Here is a 24,917-nt window from a genome sequence, read left to right as displayed (position 1 = left end):
CTCTGCAGGGGAGTGCTGGAGTCTGGCGCTCCAGCCCTGCCCCCGGGAGCCGGGAGGGGCGGCTGGCCGGCCCCATGTCGTGTTGGGGGGGGGGGGGCGGTGTGTGTGTGCCGGGGCTGCGCCTGCGGTTCGGTTCCGCTGACTTCCGAGAAACGCGCCCGGCCCCCCCGCGGAGGCGGAGGGCCGGAGCCGGGTGATGTCCGCTGCTTTTCCCGCTGGTACAGAGCCCGGAGTGGGAGGGCGGTCTCGGGTCAGAGGAAGTGAACTTCCGGACGGGGCTCCCAGGACCCGTGGGCAGGAGGCCCGAGGCTTGGAGTGCAGCCCACAGCGTGCTGGGCACCTGGCTTCTGCCCAGGCCTTGGGAGCAGGTCTCTGGTGGGCCCCCGGGCTGCCGGGGCGCTGGCCACCTGCACCTTCCCTGCACCCCTCGCCCCTCCCCCGCAGCCTCGGCTGGTGACCCCAATCCCCAGCTCCCTCCTGAACTCTCAGAGGCTGTCACCCCCAACTCCCCACCCCTCCCAAGCTGCCTTCCCTGGGTAGTGGCGGGCGGGAGGCTAAACGGCCTTGGCCAACCCTGAGGATGCGGCCCGGGCTGGCCTCCCCCGGGCTGGGAGGGGTAGCGCCTCGTTCCTGAAACAGGGTGTTTCTTCCACTCACTGGGGATACAGGAGGCAGCCACGTGAGGCTGCCTGGTTCCGGGTTGTGGAGCCCCCGTGCTGTCACCCACGGCCACACTGTCACATGACCGGCACCAGGAGCTGAGAGCTCTGTTGGCCAGTGGGCACGGGGTATGAATGGGCAGAAGGGGAAGGAAGTGGCCCCACGTGTGGCTGTCGGGGACGCCCCACTGCTGCCCCGCACTCGGCGCTGACTCCAGGGCTGTGCCTGGAGCTGCTGCTGCCGGCTCGCAGGGCGGAGGGGGGATGAGCGTGGGGTGACCTCGGCCGCTGGGCCTGGGGAGGCGCCCCCGACGTGGGGGTGGGGGCTGTGTAGCCTCGGGGACGGTTGCTCCTCCTTCCACCTCCGTTTACCTGTCTGGGGATTGGGTAAAGACAACAGCCGCTTTGGAGGGTCAGCGCGAAGGGTGGCGATCCTGGGTGGAGGTGGGGGGCCGGGGTGGAAGCCTGGGGGCCGCCATGTTTAATGCCCAGTGCCGGCTGGAGAGGTGGGGGCAGCGGCCGGCCACCCTGCTGTGCAGCCCGGCCCTCCAGCGTCCCGGGCTGGAAGTCTGCACGGCCCGGCACACTGTGCCTGCCCTGATGGCCCCGGCCCCGGCGCTGTCTTCGCAGAACTCCACGCAGGAGATCGGTGAGGAGCTGATCAACGGGGTCATCTACTCCATCTCCCTGCGCAAGGTGCAGCTGCACCACGGAGCCAGCAAGGGGCAGCGCTGGCTCGGGGTGAGTGCAGAGTCCGCCAGGCTCGCTCCCAGGCCCCTCCCACGTGTGCCTCCCCCTGCTCACCGCCCTGCCCCTTTGCCCCCAGCCCCTGAGACCTGGCGGGCTTTGCCCCAGGCGTTCAGGGTTCCCCTGTCCCCCCGTGTCCCCGGGTGTCCCATCTCCCGGCCGAGCAGGGCTGTTGTTCACCTGTAGAGCTCAGGGGTCTCTGACTTGGCAACCCACTGAGAGCTTCCCCAGGGTCCTGCAGCCCGCCACGTGGCACTGCGAGGCCCGTGGGTGTCTGCGGCCACTTGGGCAGAGCTACAGGGAACCCCCTGTGTCCCCATGGTTGTTCCTTGCTCTGCTAACTGCCCCCCTGAAAGCACTGGTGTTTTCCCCATTCCCACGCCTCAAATTCTCCTTTGAAAGCCGAGAACCGGGGCTGGCATCGTGGTACGGCGAGCCGAGCCGCCGTCCGCAGTGCCAGCGTCCTGCGCCAGAGTGCTGGTTCGAGTCCCGGCCACTCCGCTTCCCATCCAGCGCCCTGCGGATGCACCGGGAACCACTGAGGGCTTGGGGGGTGGGTCTGTGCTTGTGCCATGGCCTCCAAGCCTCCTGGGGTCGCTGCCCCTGACGGCGCCCCTCCCTCGTCCCCGCAGTGTGAGAACGAGTCGGCCCTGAACTTGTACGAGACCTGCAAGGTACGCACCGTGAAGGCGGGCACGCTGGAGAAGCTGGTGGAGCACCTGGTGCCTGCCTTCCAGGGCAGCGACCTCTCCTACGTCACCGTCTTCCTGTGCACCTACAGGGCCTTCACCACCACCCAGCAGGTCTTGGACCTGCTGTTCAAAAGGTGGGCGCCTGCACCTGCCACCATCAGGGTGCTCAGAGGGAGGCCCCCTGCCACCAAGGAGTGGGCTGCCCAGGACCGGGGGTCTTGTTTAGGGCTTTTCTCCCCTAAAGCTGTTTGCCCCAAAACGGAAGACATTCCAGATTCCGCGGGGGGGTCCCTGTCCTGGGAGTAGCCGGAACTAGAGCCCCCTGGTCCCTAGAGAGCAGCTGGCTGGGCTCTCGCTCAGCAGCCGTCTGTGAGGCACCCACAGCGTGCAGCCACCCGCCCAGCCCTTAGCAGAAGCAGGGAGAGCCCCATCTGCCTGGGCTGCCCCCTGGTGGGGAGTGCCCAGTAACACCAGACGTCGTAAGCAGGTACGGTAGATGTGACGCCCTCACGGCCTCCTCTAGATACGGATGTGTCCTCCCCTACTCCAGCGAGGACGGCGGACCCCAGGACCAACTCAAGAAGTGAGTGGGCCTCCGGTCGGGGAGGGGGGGGGGAGCAGGACCTGCAATCCCACTAGAGGGTGCCACCCACAGGAGAAGGGAGACGGGACTATGGCGGGGGACAGGCTAGCCCACCCTGTCCTGTCTCGGCCTGGACGGGAGGTGGGGAGCAGCCAGCTCACACACCTGGGGGCTCCCTGGCACGGCGGGGGGGGGGGGTCTTCGCAGGGAGCCAGGGCCCCAGAACCCACCGGAGAGGGAGGACGGGTGCCTCGCCGGCTGGGCTGCGTTCCAGTGGGGGCAGGGGCAGGCCGCGGGCGGGGGGCTCCCTGGGGGAGAGGGATCCCTCCGTGCAGGCCCTGCACAGCCGCGGGGGTGTGGGAGGACCAGGAGGCCTGGCGCCTAAGCCTGCTGGCCGCCCGCCTGCCCCCAGTGCCATCTCCTCCATCCTGGGCACCTGGCTGGACCAGTACTCGGAGGACTTCTGCCAGCCCCCGGACTTCCCCTGCCTCAAGCAGCTGGTGGCCTACGTGCAGCTCAACATGCCCGGCTCGGACCTGGAGCGCCGGGCGCACCTGCTGCTGGCCCAACTCGAGGACCCGGAGCGCGGGGACCCCGAGCCCGAGGGTGCGTGAGAGCGGGGGCAGGCCAGGCTCCTCTGGATGTTGGGGTGTGGGCGCCCGCTGTCTCCGGGGGGGCAGCCGGGAAGGCGGTGGCCTAGGTGACCCCTCCTCCTTCTGCAGCTCTGTCGCCGGCTCCGGTGCCAGCTCTCGCACCCAGTCCCGAGCCGGAGCCCGACGCGGTCCTCGCGCCGGTCCTGGACCTGCAGCCCGCCCCGGCGCCCGCCGCAGAGCTGGCGGCAGAGCTGGAGGCGGCTCTGTCGCAGACCCTGGAGCTGGACGCGGCTCCCGGACCGGGGCCACCCTTAGAGCCTCCCTGGGCGGCTGCCGAGGACGGGCTGAGCCCGGAGAAGCCGCGCCTCCTGGTCTTCCCGCCCGAGCTGGTGGCCGAGCAGTTCACGCTGATGGACGCGGTGAGTGGCTCAGCTGCCCCGGCCGCCCGTGCCCGGCCCGGGCCCCTCCGCCACCAGCCAGGCTGCTTAGCCCCAAGGCCTCGAGCACCCCTGGGCAGTGAAGGAGGCCCCGCCCTCTGCGGCGCGACTGCAGATGGGACAGATGGACAGAGACAGGCCTACCCCTGGGCCCCCCATCTGCCCAGGAAGCCCCACCGGCTCAGCACACATTAGGCACCTCGTGTTTGTATGAGTCCATGGGCAGACACTGGCTGTGCGTCTGGACAGGGCGATGGGTGATGGGGTGGGGGGGTGCCACCCGACACAGGCAGGTGGAGGCGTTTGGACCTGGTGAGGATTCCTGGTCCTCGGAGCTGGGCGCCCTCCAGGGGCAGGCACAGAGACCCCAGCCCCACCCCCAGAAGGGCTGAGCTCCAGCTCAGGCCCCGGGCCCCAGGCAGGGACGAGGGTGGCGGCGGAGCCGGGAGACGCAGTGACGCCGCGCCTTCCCCAGGAGCTGTTCAAGAAGGTGGTGCCGTACCACTGCCTGGGCTCCATCTGGTCGCAGCGGGACAAGAAGGGCAAGGAGCACCTGGCGCCCACCATCCGCGCCACCGTCACCCAGTTCAACAGCGTGGCCAACTGCGTCATCACCACGTGCCTCGGGGACCGCGGCATGAAGGCGCTGGACAGGGCCCGGGTGGTGGAGCACTGGATAGAGGTGGCCCGGGTAGGCCGGGGGCCCTGGGACCCCCCCCCCGCCCGGCCGCTCTCAGGACGTGGCCTGGGGTCCGAGGGCTGGCCTGGCCGCTGCCTGGCCGCTCGCTCCCTCGCCACGCCCTGCTCGGCAGACCTGGGGTCCTCACGCCTCCCCGTTCCCGGGCTGGGGGCGGGGTCCTGGGCCGGACCGAGGCCTGAGGCTGCGACCCCTCTCACGGCCCCCTCCCCCCCAGGAGTGTCGGCTCCTCAAGAACTTCTCGTCGCTCTACGCCATCCTCTCCGCGCTGCAGAGCAACGCCATCCACCGGCTCAAGAAGACGTGGGAGGAGGTGTCCAGGTGGGCGGGCGCCCCGTGGGAGGGGGCGGCCGGGCGGGCGGGCGCCCCGTGGGAGGGGGCGGCCGGGCGGGCGGGCGCCCCGTGGGAGGGGGCGGCCGGGCGGGCGGGCGCCCCGTGGGAGGGGGCATCCGGGCGGGCGGGCGCCCCGTGGGAGGGGGCGGCCGGGCGGGCGGGCGCCCCGTGGGAGGGGGCATCCGGGTGGGCGGGCGCCCCGTGGGAGGAGGCGTCCAGGTGGGCAGGCACCCAGTGGGAGGGGGCGTCCGGGCGGGCGGGCGCCCTGTGGGAGGAGGCGTCCGGGTGGGCGGGCGCCCCGTGGGAGGAGGCGTCCAGGTGGGCAGGCACCCCGTGGGAGGAGGTGTCCAGGTGGGCGGGCGCCCTGTGGGAGAAGGTGTCCAGGTGGGCGGGCGCCCTGTGGGAGCCCCAGGTGGGCGGGCGCCACCCCCAGTGCACTGTGACCATGGGGTCCCAGACGGACAGGTTCAGCCAGGGACGGGGCCGGGCTGCCCCAGACGTCGTCCTGTGTTTTCATCAAAGTCCCAGGGCTTCCTGTCCCTGTGAGGTCCAGACAGGGCCCCTCAGGAACGCCTGGGGCGGGGGCGGGGCGGCACCGGGCTTCCAGGGCCCCTGCTGGAGTCGTGTCCCCCCCAGTTCTCACCTGCCCTCCCCCGCCCTCCTGCAGGGACAGCTTCCGAATCTTCCAGAAACTGTCGGAGATCTTCTCGGACGAGAACAACTACTCCCTGAGCAGAGAGCTGCTCATCAAGGTGGGGGTGGGGGGTGCGTGGGGGCGTCTGGGGGAGCAGGAGGTGTGAGCAGTGAGTCACTAGGTGTAGTCCCAGGAAGGACCCAGGAGTGGGCAGGGGTAGCAGGTGCCCGGCCTCCTGGGTGCTCCCGGATGCGAGGTTTGGCATCACCCAGACTGCCGGGTGCATGGAAGGGTCGGTGGCTCCTGCCCCAGACCAGCCCGGCCTGCCCAGAGCGAGACGTGGGTGCACCCTGCCAGTGCCCCCCGCTCTGCCCCAGCTGCCGCTGCTCGGCCACAGACGAGCCTGGGCGTCTGGCCGTGGGCTGGCCGGCCCTGACCTGTGCCCAGATACCTCGGGAGAGGCGTGCCGTGCGAGCGGGTCCTCCATGGGCCCTCCCTCGCCGGACCTCAGAAGCTTCCCCACATGGAGGAAGCACTGGCTCTCCGGGCAGTCGGAGCCGGCACCTGCGCCCCCTCGTGGGTGGCGCTCCCTCTGCCTCGGGCCCGGCCTGCGGAGCCGGCCCTGCCGGGACGCCCGAGATGCCCCGTCCTCTGGGCGCTCACCGAGAGCGCAGCGGCTGGGCCGCTGTCCCCCACCCCCACCCCGAGTCCCCGTGGAACCCCGGGCAAGTCGCTGCCACCCCCGGGCCTCAGTTTACTCGTCTGGGAAATGCAGGCGTGGCGGCTGTGAGGTGCCGACCTCACAACGAGGGCCACAAGGTTGGAGAGAGGAGAGACATGGGGCGGCCCTGTGGGGCCACAGCCGGGCAGGGCCAGGCCGCAGCAGTAACGGGAACGTGGTCTCACACCCTCGGCAGCCCCGGGGCGGGCGTGGGAACAGCTCAGCGGGCGCAGGGGTCCTGCCGGGACCCAGTGCCAGAGGGACGGCCAGGGCTGTGGGGGGGAAGACCCCGCTGAGCCCGTCCTCTGCCCCCGCAGGAGGGGACCTCCAAGTTTGCCACCCTGGAGATGAACCCCAGGAGAGCCCAGCGGCGGCAGAGAGAGATGGTGAGTGCGCTCAGGCAGCTGGCGCAGGGGCCGGCCTGGGGGTCGGGAGGAGGGGTGCCCCCAGACGTGCCCTGGCCGCCTGGTAACGTGGGGGACCAGCTGTGGCCACCAGAGCCAGGGCCTGGCAGAGCCCTCAGGACGGAGGAACCAGGGCCCTGTAGCCTTGCGATTTGCAAAACGCCAGCCTGAGAGGTGGCCAGAGGGAGCCTGGGGTCAGGAGTGGGGTGGGGAGGTGGCCGAGGGTCCCCCGGCTGCTCCAGGTAGGGGTCAGGCTGAGAAGCCTTCGGAGTGGGGCGGGGACAGGACCCTGCTGCTCACCCCCCACCCTGTGCCGCAGGGAGTCATCCAGGGGACCGTCCCCTACCTGGGCACCTTCCTCACCGACCTGGTGATGCTGGACACGGCCATGAAGGACTATCTCTATGTGAGTGAGCCCGGGGACGAGGCGGGGGTGCCGAGGCCCGAGCTAGCACCGGGCCCGTCCCACCCGGAGCTGCCTGGCTGCAGAGCTGCAGGAGGGTTTGGCGGAGCTGGGCACAGCACGCCCGCGGGCAGTGGCCGTGGGCGGGGAGTGGCCCCTCCGTGGGTGGGCGAGCAGTCCTGAGCCTGTGCGCCCAGGTCCCCTGCTGGTGCGGGCATCTGCGCCCTGCCCCCTGGTGGGCACGCATGGCATTGCAGCGTGGGCGGGCGGTGGTGACCGGCTCTGTCCTGCAGGGGCGGCTGATCAACTTCGAGAAGAGGAGGAAGGTGAGCCCCTCACCCCCCTGGGAAGACGGGGTGGGGCCCGCCTGCCTCCCCACCCCCCTGGACTCGGGGACTTGTGGGTGCAGAGGGAAGGGCCCCTCCCGCCGGGGCCATCCTGGTCGGGCTGTTGGCAGCCCTCTCTGGGAATGGGAGGGTCCCCGGGGGGAGTAGGGGGAGGAGGAGCCGAGAGCGACGCCCCCCCGGCCTCCCCTGCGCAGGAGTTCGAGGTGATAGCGCAGATCAAGCTGCTGCAGTCGGCCTGCAACAACTACAGCATCGCGCCCGAGGAGCGGTTCCGGGCCTGGTTCCGCGCCGTGGCCCGGCTCAGCGAGGCCGAGAGGTGAGGCCGGGCAGGAGAGCGGGCGGGCGGCGGTGGCCAGGCCGCGGGAGCCTCACGGCCGCCCTGCCCGCAGCTACAACCTGTCGTGCGAGCTGGAGCCGCCGTCCGAGTCGGCCAGCAACACGCTCAAGGCCAAGAAGAACACGGCCATCGTCAAGCGCTGGAGCGAGTGAGTGCCTGGGCCCGGCGGGCGGGGTGGTGCGAGCGCCCCCTGCTGGCGGGCCCTGGGACAGACACCTGGCGGGCCCTGGGACACAGATGCCTGGCGCCCCCTGCTGGCAGGCCCTGGGACACAGACACCTGGCGCCCCCTGCTGGCGGGCCCTGGACACAGACACCTGGCGCCCCCTGCTGGCAGGCCCTGGGAACCAGGTCCCAGGTGCCCCCTGCTGGCGGGCCCTGGGACACAGACACCTGGCGGGCCCTGGGACACAGACACCTGGCGCCCCCTGCTGGCGGGCCCTGGGAACCAGGTCCCTGGCGCCCCCTGCTGTCAGGCCCTGGGACACAGACACTGAGCGCCCCCTGCTGGTGGGCCCTGGGACACAGACACCGAGCTCCCCCTGCTGGCGGGCCCTGGGAAACAGGTGTCAAGTGCCCCCTGCTGGCAGGCCCTGGACACAGACACCGAGCGCCCCCTGCTGGTGGGCCCCGGGAAACGTGGCCGGGCCCTGGCCTGTGGCAGAGACGGGGTGGCGTGCGCCCTGGGGGAGACCTCTCAGTGAGCCGGGTGTTCTGTGCAGCCGCCAGGCCCCCAGCACAGAGCTCAGCAGGAGCGGCAGCTGCCACTCCAAGTCCTGCGACCAGCTCAGGTGCGGCCCCTACCTCAGCGGCGGGGACCTGGCTGACGCGCTCAGCGTGCACTCGGCCGGCTCCTCCAGCTCCGACGTGGAGGAGATCTCCAACGCGAGCTTCGTCCCCGAGTCCCCAGACGCACAGGAGAAGAAGGTGAAGCCCCTCCCCCGCTCCCCCACGCCGCCCCCCTGCAGGCCCCGGGACCCGGGCTGACCCTGCTGCCGTCCCCGCAGTTCTGGGAGTCCACCTCCCAGTCGTCCCCGGAGACCTCCGGCCTCAGCTCGGGCTCCAGCAGCACCTCGTCCTCCTCGGCCTCCACCACCCCCGTGGCCGCCGCGCGCACGCACAAGCGCTCCGTGTCGGGGGCCTGCAGCTACAGCCCCTCCCCGCCGCTCTACAACCAGCAGGTGGGCGACCGCTGCGTCATCCGCGTCAGCCTGGACGTGGACAACGGCAACATGTACAAGAGCATCCTGGTGAGTGCGGGCCGCGGGGGAGGGGCGGGCCGGGGGAGGGGAGGGGCAGAGAGCCGTGCTGCACGGGATGGGGTGGGGAGGGGCGGCCCGCATCCAAGATGGCCATGCTGCACAGGGAGGGGCGGGCCGTGGGAGGAAAGGGGGGGGGAGGGGGGGCGGCCGGCACCAGAGTGAGGCCGTGCTGCACGGGGAGGGGCAGGGCGGGGAGGGGAGGGGAGGGGCAGCCGGCACCCGAGTCAGGCCGTGCTTCACGGGGAGGGGCGGGGAGGGGCGGGCCATGGGAGGGAAGGGGAGGGCAGAGGAGGGGTGGCCGGCACCGAGTCAGGCGTGCTGCACAGGGAGGGGCGGGCCGTGGGAGGGAAGGGGAGGGGAGGGGGGGCGGCCGGCACCAAGTGAGGCTGTGCTGCATGGGGAGGGGCAGGGCGGGAGGGGAGGGGAGGGAAGGGGAGGGGAGGGGAGGGGCAGCTGGCATCCGAGTCAGGCCATGCTGCATGGGGAGGGGCGGGCCGTGGGAGGGAAGGGGAGGGCAGGGGAGGGGTGGCTGGCACCGAGTGAGGCCGTGCTGCACGGGGAGGGGCAGGGCGGGGAGGGAAGGAGAGGGCAGGGGAGGGGCAGCTGGCACCCGAGTCAGGCCATGCTGCACAGGGAGGGGCGGGCCGTGGGAGGGAAGGGGAGGGGGGGGGGTGGCCGGCACCGAGTGAGGCCGTGCTGCACGGGGAGGCAGAGGCGGAGTCGGCCTCCCTGAGGGGCTGCACCCGCCCGGATTCGCAGGCTCCCGCTGGGGGGTTCGCAGGTGGAGCCCTGGGCTGTGCTCCAGGAGTGTGCAGGGCTGAGGGTGGGGTGGGCTTCTCACCCTGAGGCCTGCCGTGGCGTCGGAGCCGCTGGGTCCCCCCACGCACACCGCACCCCCGTGCCGGGTCAGACGCCCCATGGTACACACACGTCCCGCACCAGAGGCCAGCGTGGCTGTCGTGGGGCCGCCCCACCCAGGCGAGCTTGTATCGGGCAGCCAGGGTTGCAGCCAGGCCACCCGGCGCGGCAGCCGCGGCTCCTGGCTCACCTCCGGGCTCCTTGGTCCTGTCCAGCAGAGCAGCCCCTGCCCCGGGCAGCGTGGGACGAGGGGCGGAACCGTTCGGGGGAGCAGAGGAAGGGTCCCCACCCGGCCTGAGGCCGCGAGCCCCTCTGTTCAGTGGCAGCCCAGGGCCCGGCCTGATGGGCTGTCCCCCACCCCGATCCAGGTGACCAGCCAGGACAAGGCTCCGACGGTCATCCGCAAGGCCATGGACAAGCACAACCTGGACGAGGATGAGCCCGAGGACTACGAGCTGGTGCAGGTCATCTCAGACGACCGCAGTACGTCTGAGGCCGGGGCGGGGCGGGGCGCGGGTCCGAGGGGCGGGGCTCGGGCAGGCCAGGGGCGGGGCGGGGCGGAGCGCGGATCCGAGGGGCGGGGCGCGGGCAGGCCAGGGGCGGGGCAGAGCAAGGGTCCGAGGAGCGGGGCTCAGGCAGGCGGGGGGCGGGGTGGGGCCTGGATCCGAGGGGCGGGGCAGAGCTCGGATCTGAGGGGCGGGGCTCGGGCAGCGGGGGCGGGGGGGCCGCTTGTCTCACCTCAGGGCTTTAGAGAGAGCCCTGGCTGCCACAGGCTGCGGGTCACGGCCAGGTGCAGGCTGAGATGCCCTGGACAGCTGGACGCCTCTTACAGAAAGGGCGAGGCTGAGGGCGTGGAAGCAGAGCCGTGGGGTGTCCACGGGAGCCCGGGGCCGGCCCAGCCATGGCGGACTGCAGGCTGCGGGCCTGGGGGCCAGAGAGGAAGGACTTGCCGGTGCCCTGGGGTCCTGGGAGGCTCGCAGCTGAGTAGTGCAGGACCCGGGCGGCTTGGCTGAGTGGGCAGCAGGGGGCAGCCCCTTCTGCAGCCGCGGCGGATGGGCTCCGTGGCGACCACGGCGCAGCCTGTCCCCAGGCACCGCATGGGGAGCCTCAGGCCGGCAGCCCAGGCCTGTCCTCATCAGGGCTCTCGGGGTGCGTGGTGAGGCGTCCCACCGAGTCCCCACGAGCGCCCTCCCCCGCCCCGCCCCCCCAGAGCTGAAGATCCCCGAGAACGCCAACGTGTTCTACGCCATGAACTCGACGGCCAACTACGACTTCATCCTGAAGAAGCGGACCTTCTCCAAGGGGGCCAAGCTCAAGCACGGAGCCAGCTCCACCCTGCCCCGCGTGAAGCAGAAGGGGCTCAAGATCGCCAAGGGCATCTTCTAAGGACGCCTCCCCGGGACCGGCCGGCACCGGCAGACTGGACTGGCTCAGGCCCAGCAGGTGCCCCGTGCCCGCCCCAGACGCCTGTCACCTGGCCCCCTCCCGCTGCCGGGAGTGACGCCCGCCCGCCGCGGGCTGACCTGGCCTCCGGGGGCCGCTTGCTGCCTTAGGTGCCTTGTGCCCTCTGGAACCAGAGGAGCCCTCCCAGGTGCGGGGCACCCCAGGGCACCCTCACCCTGCGGGCCAGACCACTGCCGTTCTCTCCTCGTGCCCACGGGCACTGGCCTGCGACCCTCGAAGGGGCCCGGCCCCTCCTGCCACCACCGTGGCCTTCCCCGGGCTGCACCAAAGATCCCACCGTCGGGGCCGAGTGAGAACGAGGGGCTCCCGCCCACCGCGCGCCCGGCCCCTTCGCAGCAGGGGAGGGGGAGCCCCTCTCGTGGACCCCTCCCGTGGACGGTCCACTCCCGTGGACGGTCCCACTGGTGCAAATCTCAAGCCACTGCAAGTGCCACTCACACTGCGTCCTGGGCCAGCCGAGACCACAGAAGACGGGGTCGTGGGGGAGGGGGAGGGCCGTGGAGTATTTGTATAAAAAAGCGAAAATGTTTACCATGGGGGGGGGCGATATTTATTTGATGTAAATAGTAAATGCTAGACTTGAATATTATATTAAAATCCTGTTTCTTACGATAGCCTGGTGGTCGTGGTTCCGTTCTTCCATCTCCTGTGTTAGAGTGAGAGGGAGACTCAGTCCCGTGTTCCGAGAAGAGATCTCTCAGGAGAATCCGTCCGTCTCATGCAGGGGAGGTCGGAGGGGCCGGCGTCCCCGCGCAGGTGCACTGGAGCAGACAGAGCAGGCGTCCCTCTCGGTGGAAAAGCTGCGCTGGGTGCCTGGGCGGCCGCTCGGCGCGGTGCCTGCCGCCTGCCGCCCAGCCGTGTGGAATCCTGAAGCCGGGAAGGTGGACACTTTAGGTTTGTAACTCCCCTTCCAGATCCTCACAAGGCCATATAAGCTGTGTTAGCGGGAGCACGGGGTAGAAAGACGGGATCTGTGCCAGTACCAAGCAAGAGGAATGGAGCCGTGGTAACAGCCGAGTGAGTGGTGGCCGGCGCCGTGGCGTAGTGGGCTAAGCCTCCACCTGCAGTGCCAGCATCCCATACGGACACTGGTTCAAGTCCTGGCTGCTCCTCTTCCGATCCAGTTCTGTGCTGTGGCCTGGGAAACAGTGGAGGAGGCCCACGTGCTTGGACCCTGCACCCGCATGGGAGACCCGGAGGAAGCTCCTGACTCCTGGCTTCGGATCAGCCCAGCTTCGGTCGTTGCAGCCATTTGGGGAGTGAGCCAGTGGGTGGAGGACCTTTCTCTCTCCCTCTCTAACTCTGCCTCTCAAATAAATAAGTCTTTAAAAAAAAAAAAAAGAAAGTAAGCATGTTCTGCAGCTAAGCTGGCACTGTTCAGACGACGATGTACAATTTCATGATGCCCAGTGTGACCCCAGGGCGACCTTGGAGGGTCCGGAAAGCGCACAGAAATGGAAAGAAGGGAATCGACAGGACTGCAAAAAAGAAGCAAAAAAACGGAATCCCCACAAATGGAGGCGGGGGGGGCGGTGACACAGAGAAAACCAACAGCTAAATGGCAGGCACGGAGGCTGGCAGTGTGGCACAGTAGGTTAAGCCGCCTCCTGCAGCGCTTGCATCCCATGGGGCGCAGGTTCGAGTCCCGGCTGCTCCACTTCCAATCCCGCTCCCTGCTGGTGGCCGGACAGCAGCACAGGTGACCCGAGTGCTTGGTTCCCTGCAGCCTCGTAAGAGACTGGAAGAAGCTCCAGGCTCCTGGCTTGGGCCCATCAGCCCAGCTCCAGCCATTGCAGGCACGGGGGAAGTGAACCAGTGGATGGAAGATCTCTCTCTCCTCTTTCTCTCTCCCTGTAACTCTCCCTCTCAAGTAAATGTAAATAAATAAAATCTTTAAAAAATAAATCTAACAAATCTTTATATAAACAAATGGCAGAAGTGAGGCCTGCCTTCCTAGTAACTGCTAAAAACACAAATGGGCTAAACTCTCCAATTTTTTTTTTTTTGACAGAGTTAGTGAGAGAGAGAGAAAGGTCTTCCTTTTTCTGTTGGTTCACTCCCCAAGTGGCTGCTATGGCCGGCGCATTGCAGCTGGTGTGCTGCACCGATGCAAAGCCAGGAGCCAGGTGCTTCTTCTGGTCTCCCATGCGGGTGCAGGGCCCAAGCACCTGGGCCATCCTCCACTGCACTCCCGGGCCACAGCAGAGAGCTGGCCTGGAAGAGGGGCAACCGGGACAGAATCCAGCGCCCTGACCGGAACTAGAACCTGGTGTGGCAGCACTGCAGGCAGAGGATTAGCTTAGTGAGCGACGGCACCAGCTAAACTCTCCAATTAAAAGGCAGAGATGGACAGAGTAGATTTTTTAGTTTAATCTATTCATGACCCAAAGGAACCTAGCTTTGAATACAAGAGTATGAAAGTGTGGGAAAAGGTATTCCATGAAAATGGTATATCTTAATAACGGCTATTGTCAGACAAAGCAGATTTTAAATCAGAAAGGTAACAAGAGACACAGGTCATTGTGTGTTGGTAAAAGGTTCAGTTAACCAAGAAGATACAATAATTGCAAACACGTACACGTCTAATAACATTCCCAAAATATGCCAAAACGCAACAGGCATGATGAAGGGCCAGAAAGGAGAGCTGAGGAAACGCAGGCGTGAGCCCGGTCGTGGTCATGGACGTGGACGTGGTCGTGGACGTGGACCAAGCAGACAGCACATCGAGCGCCCCCAGCTGCACGTGGAGCGGCCTCCACGATGGGCCGCACGCTCACTCCGAGACTGGCTCTGGGACGTGGGGGACAGCGGCCTTGACAGCCACGGCAGAGGGAGATGCGAAGTCAGCGGCAGGAGGAAGCAACGCTGTGAGACGACGGGAACATTCATCCACACGTGCCGAGACAGGCCCAGAGAAGGAGGTCCCACGGGGAGCTGGGGGGACGGGGAGATCAAACCATGACGTACCGAACTGGGGCATGCAGTGCTCGGACAGAAAGCGTTGGCTGTAAAGGACCCACATTCAAAAGGAGCCACTCCCACTGACAACTGACTGCAGGCCTCGAATGCTTTAGACAAACCAGTGTGCGAGAACTGGCCACCGACGGGAGGGCCGAGAGACGGAGAAAGGCTGACGCATCGAGGATTGCGGGAGGTGCCAGGGACTTGGACAGAAGTGTGTCTTGGGTGACGGCCAGACAGGGCACACAGGGCAACAGACAGAAGTGGCTTAGGGCTGGCGGAAAAGCACTAATACCCAGTGTAGTGCCCAGGTGTCAGATGGGAGCAGCACATTGTCTTAACAACTTTGCTTATCACGTGGAGCTGAGTATGGCTGCCAGGGCAAGATGGTGGTTACAGCCAAGATGGCTGCCAGGGCAAGATGGCGGTTACAGCCAAGATGGCATTACAGCCAAGATGGCGTTACAGCCAAGATGGCGGTTACAGCCAACATGGCGTTACAGCCAAGATGGCGTTACAGCCAAGATGGCGGTTACAGCCAAGATGGCGTTACAGCCAAGATGGCCGTTACAGCCAAGATAGCGGTTACAGCCAAGATGGCGTTACAGCCAAGATGGCGGTTACAGCCAAGATGACGTTACAGCCAAGATGGCGGTTACAGCCAACATGGCGTTACAGCCAAGATGGCGGTTACAGCCAAGATGGCAGCAGTCGCAGCCCACTGAATCCTACACAAAGGAACTCAAAAAAGAGCAAACTAAACCCAAAGCTAACAAAGAGGAAGTGGTAAAGATTACTGCTGAGATAAACAGAACCAGCAAAGCCAAGAGTCGGCAAAACCTCTAGCTACATTGACAAAAAAAAGACTCCGGGGGCCAGTGCTGTGGTGCAGGAGGTTAAAGCCCTGGTCTGCGTTGCTGGCATCCCACGTGGGCGCTGGTTCGAGGCCCAGCTGCTCCACTTCTGATCCAGTTCTCTGCTGTGGCCTGGGAAAGCAGCAGAAGATGGCCCAAGCCCTTGGGCCCCTGCACCTGTGTGGCAGACCCGGAAGAAGCTCCTGGCTCCTGGATTCGGATCGGCGCAGCTCCAGCCATTGTAGTCATTTGGGGAGTGAACCAACAGATGGAAAACCTCTCTCTCTGGCTCTACCTCTCTCTGTAACTCTGTCTTTCAAAGAAATAAAAATAATTCTAAAAAAGACTCCAATCACTAGCCTTTGAAATGGAAGGGGAGACGAGACCTACACCAACTTTGCAGGAATCAAATGGGTTGTAAAAATGCTGTGTCCAAGCCGGCGCCGCGGCTCAACAGGCTAATCCTCCGCCTTGCGGTGCCAGCACACCGGGTTCTAGTCCCGGTCGGGGTGCCGGATTCTGTCCCGGTTGCCCCTCTTCCAGGCCAGCTCTCTGCTGTGGCCAGGGAGTGCAGTGGAGGATGGCCCAAGTACTTGGGCCCTGCACCCCATGGGAGACCAGGATAAGTACCTGGCTCCTGCCTTCGGATCAGCGCAGTGCGCCAGCCGCGGCGGCCATTGGAGGGTGAACCAATGGAAAGAAGACCTTTCTCTCTGTCTCTCACTGTCCACTCTGCCTGTCAAAAAAAAAAAAAATGCTGCGTCCCATTGCGAGCTAACACAGAGGCGCGTTTCTTGGCTGTGGAAGGGAATGGTGGTCTGGTGTCCACGCTCCAACGGGCCTGAGCCTTGCAAACATTAGGTGCTGATAGGAATCATCTAGAACAGGCAAATGCGTAGGGACGACAGGGGACCGGTTTCCATGGGAGAATTGCCGTCCAGTGGACGCGGGTTATGCGGGTTCTGGTTGGGGTGATGAGCGAGTGCCGGCGGGGGCGGCGATGGTCACCCAGCAGTGTACCAGGTGAAGGTCGTTTGCCCCTGCTGAGTCAGGGGCCAGCGTTGTAGGGCAGCAGGTTCAGCCACCGCCTGCACTCAGGCACCCCATGCAGGCTCCAGTGCGAGTCCCGGCTGCTCCACTTCCAATCCAGCTCCCTGCTGATGCACCTGGGAAAGCAGCAGAGGACGGCCCACGTGCTTGGGCCCCCGCCACTCACTTGGGAGACCCGGCTGGAGCTCCAGGCTCCTGGTGTCTGCCTGGCCCAGTCCTAGCCCGTCACATTTAGGATTGTTTCCAACCTTTATGGGCCATTTCTGACCCAGGAAGGTGGACAGTCCTTTCTACGGCTCTGCCGAAAGAGGAGCTTACTCCGCATGTTTTCTCGGGGTTCGGTTTTGACCACCGACTTGGGAAAACCTTTGGAAGGTGGTAGGGAAACTGCATGCAATACGACGCGCACTGCAGACAGCAGACGCCGGGGCGGCCCTCCCCCGAGCCTGCAACCCATGCTGCTGACCACAGAGTTCCTCCTTCTTTGGTTTTGTGTCCGGGGAGATTTCCTGGTGCAGCGTTTAAGGTCATGATGGCCCTCGTCCCGTGAATGGGGGTCCCCCACATTCCTGCAGGTTTTTTTTTTCTTTTTTATTTATTTGACAGGCAGGGTTAGACAGTGAGAGAGAGACAGAGAGAAAGTTCTTCCTTCCATTGGTTCACCCCCCAAATGGCCGCCACGGCCAGCGCTGCACCGATCCGAAGCCAGGAGCCAGGTGCTTCTCCTGGTCTCCCATGTGGGTGCAGGGGCTCAAGCACTTGGGCCATCCTCCACTGCCCTCCCGGGCCGCAGCAGAGAGCTGGACTGGAAGAGGAGCAGCCAGGACTAGAACCCGGCGCCCATATGGGATGCCGGCGCTGCAGGCGGAGGATTAACCTAGTGAGCCACGGCGCCGGCCCCCTGCAGTTTCAATGACGTCATTTATAAGGAAGCCCCCAGCAGGCCCCCGCCCCCGTGTGGGGCACATTGTGGCCACTCCTGGCTACACACACGCATACACACACACACACACACACGCATGCGTGCGGCTGAGCTGCACCTGTCCCCTCCTCGCTACAGTGACGGCAGTGCTGGGGACTTCCCGGAGCCCGGGCACGGCTGGAGGTGAAGAGGTGGTGCTCTGGGCCCCGCACGGCTGCTGTGGGGTTGGCAGAGCCCCCCAGCTCGGGCTTGAGAACCAGACAGACGGCAGACAGAGAGCTGAGGCTTTATTCGGGAGGAGCTCAGGAGGGGAGGCGGGCCTCTGGGGTTCCACCCTGTGGCCTCCGGGACACTAGAAACCAATGGCCATGGGCATCTGGGCCGCCACGGAGTCATCTGCCGGGGGCGTGGAGGAGTCGTCCGCGGGCGGCCGGGGGACGGCCTCAGCGTCATCCGTTGGGGGCACAGGGACGTCCTCGAGCACCACGGGCAGCGCCTTGTAGGTGCCGGCCCAGAACTGCAGGAAGCTGTTTCTCAGGTGGGACTTCGTGGAGTCCTGACTCATCTTCTTGTTGATCTCCAGGTAGCTGCCGTTCTCCAGGGTGTAGGGCTCCCAGTGGGCGGGCACTTCCGAAAGGCCCGTGTTGGGGTCCCTGTGGAGCAGGGAAAGGCTGAGCGGGGGCTGGGCCCTCGCCGGAGGCTGCGCCCCTGCGCACTGAGCCACCCCTGGCCTCGTGGCCCCTCCCTGTAGACCCAGCCCCGGCTGAGCTGGAACATGGGGTCGGAGCTCAGTCAGCAGCCCTCCCCCTCATCTACAGAGGCGGGCACTGGGGTTCAGGGAGGGAACGGGGACCGGAACCCCTGCCCTCCGGCCTGGGCACGACCCTGTGCCTTACCCGGTTCTGGCAAAGTTGGTCCAGTAAGCGATCAAGGTCTTGGAGACAGTCCTATCTTGGGGCCGGTAGCCCAGCGGGGTGGCAAAGGGCTTCCCAAAGATGTACTGGAGGTCATCGGCGTGGTCAGCCCCCATCCAGCTCGGGTAGATGGGCATCCGCGAGGGGTGGGAAAACAGGTAGGCGTAGGTCTTGCCAGTCCTGAGGGGGAAGGGAGACCACCTGGGTGGGGGGTGTGCTCACCCTGGGGCTGCCTGGCCTGGGTGGGGGAGCGTGGGCCCAGGAGGGACAGCAGAGTGTCTCCCAGCGAGGGGCCGGACGCACGGACGCACGGATCCTATCTACACCTCCCGTCCACCAGGCATTGGTTTCCCTCGCCGGGGCGTGCGCCCCCAGCTGTTTCCCGTTTGTGCCTTGGCTGCGTGGGTTGACCAGCTGGCGCAGGCGCCCCCGTCCCATGCCGGCGTCCTCACCTGGCGTTGGCTCTGTGCTGGGCCAGGGCCATCTCCGTGGGCATCAGGAAGAGAATGTCCGTCTCCAGGTCCACCGCTGTCTTCTTCTTGTTCTGCTGGGAGGAGTCCTGGGCCCAGGACTCGGTGTAGATGCTGTACGTGGCCTGGGCACCCTCGGACCCCTTCCTAACAGTCATGCCGCTGACCAACTTGTAGAAGTCCTGGCTGTGGAGACCAAGCAGGCACCGGACCCTCCCACTGGTGCCAACAGGAGGGCGTCTCCCCACCCACCCCGCGCTTCCTCACTCGGGCCACTGCCTCCAGGCAGCCTTCCCCCAGGCCTGCTCCTCCCGGCTTCCCGCCCGTGTGGTGCCCCTGCGTACTCGGAGATGTCCTTGTAGGACTTGTCGATGGCCGGCATGTCGACGGTGGCGAAGAGGTGGCCGTCCATGTCGTTGGTGCCTGCTAGGTAGTCGATGTCGGCAGCGTTGCCATACAGATCGATGGGGTCCTCAGGGAGGAAGTCTCCGTCGACGACGGGGATAAAGCCCAGGTAATGCACCACGGGATCTGGGGAGGGGGAGCCGGAAGGTCCTTGTACCTCCCGGCCCCTCTCCCCAGGCCTCTCGGGGCTGCGTTCAGAAACCTGGGCAGAGCCTCTGCGTGCGTGTGGGTCCATTCTAATCCATGTCAGGAAAACGTGCGAATGACAGGGCTTTGCTGGGCTGGGCTTGGGTGGGGGCGGGGGAGGGAGGAGCCCACCGCTGGGCTCAGCCGTGTGCTGAGGGTTCCCAGCCCGGAGGGCAGCCAGTACGACCGGCCGCAGTTTGGTAAATTGTTGAACGAACAGGGAAGGTCAGCTCTGAAGGGGGCTCTGCCCGGCTGGCGCAGGAGCTACAAGCGGTGTTGCCCACGCGCACACTGTGGGGCGGGGTTAGGGGCGGGGTTAGGGGCGGGGCGAATGCCCGTCTCAGAGAGTGACGCTTGTGAGCCACGGAGGAGCCCACAGAGGAGAGCCAACCCCCAGAGCAGGGACCCCCAGGCCTGCCAGGGGGCGTGGCAGCGAGCTGTCCAGGGGGCCCAGCCTCAGGCCTGGCGGGAGCAGGGCCCTCCCCCCACCGAGAGCCCCCAGCCGCCCACCCCGCAGCGCCCACTCACACTCCGTGCCCCCCAGCGGCAGCCTGTAGGCCAGAGTCAGGGCCTGGGGATCGGTGATCTTCAGACACGCGGCCATGGCGGCTGTGTCGTCCAGCGGGCAGCCCACCTTCTCGGCGATCTGGGGGCAGGAGCGAGGCCAGCAGGTGGGCAAGGCCAGGCCCCAGGCCCGCACACGGAGCCCCTCCCCTGCCCGCCGCCCTCCCCCTCTGCTCACCTTTTTGGCCCAGAAGAGTGGGTTCTTCTGGATGGCCCAGGGGCTCAGCGCCACGCCACTCTGGCTGATGGCACGCCGGATGAGGCCCTTGTTGTAGGGGGACAGAGTCTGCGACACACACACGGTCTGTCACCCAGCTGCACCCCGGGCTCGGCCGCCGACACCCAGACATCAGCTCCAGCCCCAGCCCTCCCTCCTGCTGCTGCTGGGTGTCCTCGGACCTGCAGGGAAACACTGGCACCTCCCGCTGATTCCCCGAAGATGGTGATGTTGTCAGGGTCTCCCCCGAAGGCCGCAATGTTCCGCTTGACCCAGGCGATGGCCATGTGCTGGTCCCGGAGGCCGTAGTTACCTTGGGGGGAGCAGGGCGGGGGTCACCTTCATCCCCGCCCCTCGGCCGGGGCGGGGGCTACTGGAAATGAGAGGCCCAAGGAGGCCTGGCCCACAGCAGGTGCAAACCGTGTAGAACTTTGTAGAACCCAGGAAGGCACCAGGCGAGGGTGGGGTGCGGGAGGGGGTGGGGGCCGGAGCAGGGGAGGGAGCAGCATGGCCAAGCCCTGCCCCTCTCCCCTCCTGTTGTGTGTCTGCCCGGGGTCTCTGTCCCAGTGTCACTCCCGGGGTGCCTGCCCGGCTCCTGGGGGCTCACACGGGGTCCTGCCTGCCTGGCGGTAGCAGCCTCCTTCAATTCGCCACAAATGCCGGGGTTCCCGCCTGTCCCCGGCCTTTCTGGGGGGCTCTCAGGAGGGGCCCCGCCCGGCTCAGGGCCCACAGGGCCGGCGGCGCCCGGCGCACCTGGCAGGTTGGCGTCCCCGGTGCTGAGGAAGCCGAGGGGGCCGACGCGGTAGTTGAAGGTGACCACGATGACGTTGCCGCGCGTGGCGATCTCCTCGCCGTCGTACAAGTAGTTGCTGAGGAAGTTGGCCCCCTGGCTGGACCCCATGAGGAAGGCGCCGCCATAGATCCAGATCATCACGGGCAGGTTGTGGGAGACTGGTGGGGAGGGCACGGCCGGCTGAGCCCCGACGCCGCCCCACGGACCCCTGGGGGGCAGCCGAGCGGGGGTTCCCCTCCCCCCCCGGTGCTGATGCCGGGCCCCAGACACAGGGCAGGGGAGGCAGGGCCCCTGACCTTCCTTCCGACCCTGGGGCACCCAGATGTTGAGGTACAGGCAGTCCTGGTCCCCGAAGGTGCTGTCCTGGGTGAGGGTGGCCTGCAGGCATCGCTTCTTGAAGTCCTTGGCCTTCAGGGTCCCTGCGGGTGGCAGTGGGGGAGGGGAGAGCCGCCGTGAGGATGGCGCCGCCCTCGGGGACGCCCCCGCCGTGGGGGGCCGCCCAGCATCCCCTCCGCAGCGCCCAACCTTGCCAGCCCGGGTGTCGCTGGGGGTTCTCCAAGATGGCAGCGGTGGCAAAGGGGATGCCCTTGAAGATGTCCACGGAGGTCCCGCCCAGGAGGCTCAACTTCTTGTTTTCACCCTCCACGAAGCCGCCTTCCGTGTACACGGCGCCCAGCTGGCGGGGAGACAGACAGGGCTCAGCCCCGCAGGCGCCGCCGGCCAGACGCGCCGCCGGGGACGGCTTCACAGCGGGGTGGGCGGCCGAGCGGGTGTCTGCCACCTGCCCGCGGCCCTCGAGGGGCTTGCTGGCCCCTCCCGGGAGCTGGTAGAGGAAGATGGACCCTTCTAGGAGTGCAGTAAAGGTCTGGGTTCTGGGTGTGGCTGCCTAGCTGTGACCCCCCACCCCAGCCTCAGGTTTCCGAGATGGGCCACAAGGTGTGGTTGGTGCGCACTGTGCAAACCCAACCCGGACGGCAGGGCCCATCTCCTGGTCTCCTTCCCTCGCCTGCCGCCCCATGGTACGCAGCGGGATCCCACAGACCCCGCGCTCCCTGCTAGGAACGATCCCACTGGGGAGCGCCCCCCACCCCCGCCACTGCAGCCCTTCCATCCACGCGTGGGTCCCGGAGGCTGGTGCGCATGCGCTCACCATCTGTGCTGCGCAACCTCACAGGCAGCTCCGGCCCCGCCCACTGCTGCCCGCGGGACCAGCATCTGGCTCTCACCTGCGCCAGCCCCCCTCCCCCAGGCCCAGCCAGGGTCCCAGCGGCCCCTCTGAAGTCTGGGGGTGGGCTGGACCGGGAGGGAGGAAGACCCCTGAGCAGCACGTGTCTGGGCTGCCTGGTTGCGGAGCAGAGGGGCAGGCCAGCGACGGAAGTCCCTCCTCAGCCCCCCGGTGGGGGGCCCAAGGGCGTGGGGACCTTGGCCCACGCGGCAGCATGCTGACGGGGTAATGGCGGCTGCTGCTGCAGCTGGGAGGAAGCAGGGTCCTTCCTGTCCCCCCCAAAGAGAGTGACCTCCCTCGCTGCTGGAGGAGCCCAGGTCTCGGGCAGAACAGGTGCGCAGAGCGGGACTGGCTGGGAGGAGGGAAGAGACAGCAGGTGGGAGGGCCCGGGCTGGTGAGTCTGGGCCTTGTGCCTCCTGCGGGTCGCTCCGGGGCGGGCAGCCAGATGCCTGGTTTGGGCCTGACTGGGTTTCAGCCTCCTGTCTGTGGTCGCTGTGTGATGTGGGGCCCATGGCTGCGTGGCCTGGGCCCCTAGTTCCCCCTCTGTACCATGGGTGACAGCAGATTTAGCAAATAGAACTTGGACAGTGGTGGTTTTTTTAGTATACCAAAATCCTGCGTGGTTTATCTGCGGTTCCCACGCAGCCGGCGATCTGGGTCATCGGATGAGAGCCCTCCACAGAGCTCATGGGGGACGGGCACTGACGTGCGATCTCATTTCATCTCGCCAGGAACCTTCTGAGCGAGACAAGCAAGCTCGGCCAGCAGGGGGCAGGCGTCCGGCACCTGCGGCCATGGTCCCTCGTTCTCTGGCTTAGACTGGCTCTTTCTGGCTGGGACTCCTGCGGATCTGGTGGGCTGGGAGGAGAGAGAGGGGGCCCCCACCCTGGCCCTGTGCCTCTGCGGGGCTCTTACCGTCACCGCATGCGCCACTGTCAAGCAGCAGGCGAGGCCCAAGACGGTCAGCTCCAGGCGTCCCATGGTGTGTGTCTGTGTCTGGGTGGCTCTCCCTGGGGGCCTTGGGTACTTATGGAGCAGGAGTCAAGGTCACATGCTTGTGCGTGTGCTGGCAAACACACACACACAACACACACGGGTGCAGAGACGCCGCACCTTTCCCAGGCTGGCTGCTCCCGAGTGCCCGACGCGCACCTTGCACCTGTGCAGGTGACGGCCCACCTGGGAGCAGAGACAGGTGCTGCCCAGGCGAGGGCCGGGGCCTGGCTGGCTGCCGGGTACCCTGTGTTCAGGCTCACACACAAGGGCAAGGGGTGTGTTTCGTCTCCATGACCCGACTGCCCGGGCGTGAGGCTTCTGGGCCACAGGGCTGAGCCTTGTCCTGGTGAGTATGTGCTGATGACTGGGTGTGTGTGCGGAGGGGAGGGGGGCGGGGTGCAGAGCAGCCCACAGCAATGAGGGCAGGCAGAGGGGCTCAGGGCAGACGCAGGGATGGGCAGAGAGAGCCAGAGCCAAGGGAGGAAGAGGACGAGACAGGAGAGCGAATTGAGCACAGGGATGAGACGATTGGACAACAGTTTTGTGCGTGTGGGTCGCTCTGGTAACCCGAAATGGTCATTAAGACCATCGTGGACAAAGCCTTCTGGGACCAGGTGGCCGTGACCTGCTGCACAGCCCCCTCAGAGGTAAGGACGGTGGCCACCCCTCCCCGAGCCGATGCTGACACCCAGGGCTCTTGGCTCATCCGAGGGTCTCACCGTGCAGCTGCCGTGTCAGCACGGCACAGGCCGGTTCCCCTGCCCTCAAAGTCCACCGAGGCGCCCGCTCATCCCCGTAACCCACGGATCTGGTGCCCTGTCCCCATAGTTCTTCTCCCAGAAGCAGAGGTGGGGTCAGCAGTGGGCAGCCTGCCCACTCCCAACTTGGGAATGGGCGCCCCCTGTCTTTTCTGCGGCTCTCAGCTCATTCTTCCATTGCTTCTGTGTCCATTCACCGATCGCTTGCGGGGTTCAGCGACCGTGAATGAAGCTTCCATGTGCACCTGTGGCGGGCGTTTGTGTGGCCAAGTGGCCAGGCACTAAGGAGTGTGGCTGGCGGGCCGTGCAGTGAGGGGTGCTTCGGGCTGCAAGAAACTTCCAGGTGACCTCCGGACGTGGCTGCACCATTGTCACTGCCGCCCACAGTCCTCGCCGGTGCTTGGTGCTGCTGGTTTTTTGGATTTGGGTCATACTGGCAGGTGCACAGTGGGTCATTGTTGTCTGTACTTCCTGGGTGGCTTATGATGTAGGGATCTTCTCTTTTGGGTTTTGGTACCTGCTGGTCTTTATATATGATTTATTGGGGGGCCAGACCTGTGGTGCAGTGGGTCAAGCCGTGGCCACAGCACCAGCATCCCATATGGGCGCCGGTTCAGGTACCAGATGCTCCACTTTTTTTTTTTTTATTAATTTTTTTGACAGGCAGAGTGGACAGTGAGAGAGACACAGAGAGAAAGGTCTTCCTTTGCCGTTGGTTCACCCTCCAATGGCCGCTGCGGCCGGGGCACCGTGCTAATCCAATGGCAGGAGCCAGGTACTTATCCTGGTCTCCCATGGGGTGCAGGGCCCAAGCACTTGGGCCATCCTCCACTGCACTCCCGGGCCACAGCAGAGAGCTGGCCTGGAAGAGGGGCAACCGGGACAGAATCTGGTGCCCCGACCGGGACTAGAACCCGGTGTGCTGGCGCCGCAAGGCGGAGGATTAGCCTAGTGAGCCGCGGCGCCGGCCAAGATGCTCCACTTCTGATCCAGCTCCCTGCTGATCTGCCAGGGGAGGCAGTGGACGATGGCCTCGATGCCTGGGCTCCTGCCACCCACATGGGAGACCCAAAAGAATCTTCTGGCCTGGCCCGGCCCTGACTTTTGTGGCCATTCGGGGGAGTGAACCAGCAGATGGAAGATCTTTCTCTGTCTCTCTCTCCTTCTCTTTGTATCTCTTTCAAATAAATAAATCTTTTAAAACCTTATTATTGAAAGACAGGTAGAGGAGGGCAGAGAGAGACAGACAGAGAGAGACAGAGAGAGAGAGAGAGAAAGAGAGAGATTTTCATCTGTTGGTTCACTCCCCAGTGATCACAATAGCAGGGCTGGGCCAGACCAGAGCCGGTAGCCTAGAACTCCATCCTGGTCTCCTACATGGATACAAGGGCCCCAGGACTTGGGCCAACTTCCACTGCTTTCCCAGGCCACA

At 66.2% G+C, this 24,917-nt stretch overlaps 2 protein-coding genes across 8 annotated transcripts in view; one reads left to right on the top strand and one right to left on the bottom strand.

Moving 5' to 3' along the window:
* Window positions 1–11,784, top strand: part of RALGDS (ral guanine nucleotide dissociation stimulator) — a 38,719-nt gene extending 26,935 nt beyond the window's left edge. For 3 of the 7 annotated variants that reach the window (XM_070066641.2, XM_070066632.2, XM_070066633.2), the window contains exons 2-18: window positions 1,290–1,400; window positions 2,039–2,232; window positions 2,586–2,681; window positions 3,094–3,287; window positions 3,404–3,693; window positions 4,187–4,402; window positions 4,626–4,729; window positions 5,409–5,493; window positions 6,414–6,482; window positions 6,820–6,906; window positions 7,197–7,229; window positions 7,445–7,566; window positions 7,640–7,735; window positions 8,309–8,513; window positions 8,594–8,836; window positions 10,075–10,189; window positions 10,917–11,784. In XM_070066641.2, coding sequence (XP_069922742.1) covers window positions 1,290–1,400; window positions 2,039–2,232; window positions 2,586–2,681; window positions 3,094–3,287; window positions 3,404–3,693; window positions 4,187–4,402; window positions 4,626–4,729; window positions 5,409–5,493; window positions 6,414–6,482; window positions 6,820–6,906; window positions 7,197–7,229; window positions 7,445–7,566; window positions 7,640–7,735; window positions 8,309–8,513; window positions 8,594–8,836; window positions 10,075–10,189; window positions 10,917–11,092 — 2,436 coding nt within the window. In that variant the 3' untranslated portion in view covers window positions 11,093–11,784. The remainder of the gene's footprint in view (window positions 1–1,289; window positions 1,401–2,038; window positions 2,233–2,585; window positions 2,682–3,093; window positions 3,288–3,403; window positions 3,694–4,186; window positions 4,403–4,625; window positions 4,730–5,408; window positions 5,494–6,413; window positions 6,483–6,819; window positions 6,907–7,196; window positions 7,230–7,444; window positions 7,567–7,639; window positions 7,736–8,308; window positions 8,514–8,593; window positions 8,837–10,074; window positions 10,190–10,916) is intronic. The other 4 variants (XR_016226438.1, XM_089322055.1, XM_070066638.2 and 1 more) reach the window with 2 other exon arrangements.
* A 5,447-nt stretch (window positions 11,785–17,231) lies between these two features.
* Window positions 17,232–22,742, bottom strand: CEL (carboxyl ester lipase). Its single transcript, NM_001101711.2, has 11 exons — window positions 22,647–22,742; window positions 21,032–21,182; window positions 20,803–20,925; window positions 20,467–20,664; window positions 19,896–20,026; window positions 19,675–19,782; window positions 19,461–19,578; window positions 18,686–18,872; window positions 18,324–18,527; window positions 17,854–18,051; window positions 17,232–17,610 (listed from the first exon to the last, which is right to left on the bottom strand). The coding sequence occupies exons 1-11, from the start codon at window positions 22,710–22,712 to the stop codon at window positions 17,310–17,312; spliced, it is 1,785 nt and encodes a 594-aa protein (NP_001095181.3). The 5' UTR covers window positions 22,713–22,742; the 3' UTR covers window positions 17,232–17,309.
* Window positions 22,743–24,917: the final 2,175 nt, after the last annotated feature.

The sequence above is a fragment of the Oryctolagus cuniculus genome, chromosome 1 (genome assembly GCF_051225735.1).
Source record: "Oryctolagus cuniculus isolate XC-2025 breed Fujian yellow rabbit chromosome 1, ASM5122573v1, whole genome shotgun sequence".
Classification (NCBI taxonomy): domain Eukaryota; kingdom Metazoa; phylum Chordata; class Mammalia; order Lagomorpha; family Leporidae; genus Oryctolagus; species Oryctolagus cuniculus.
The sequence above is the reverse complement of the archived record's forward strand: the minus strand, read 5'-3'. Positions and strand labels throughout refer to the sequence as shown.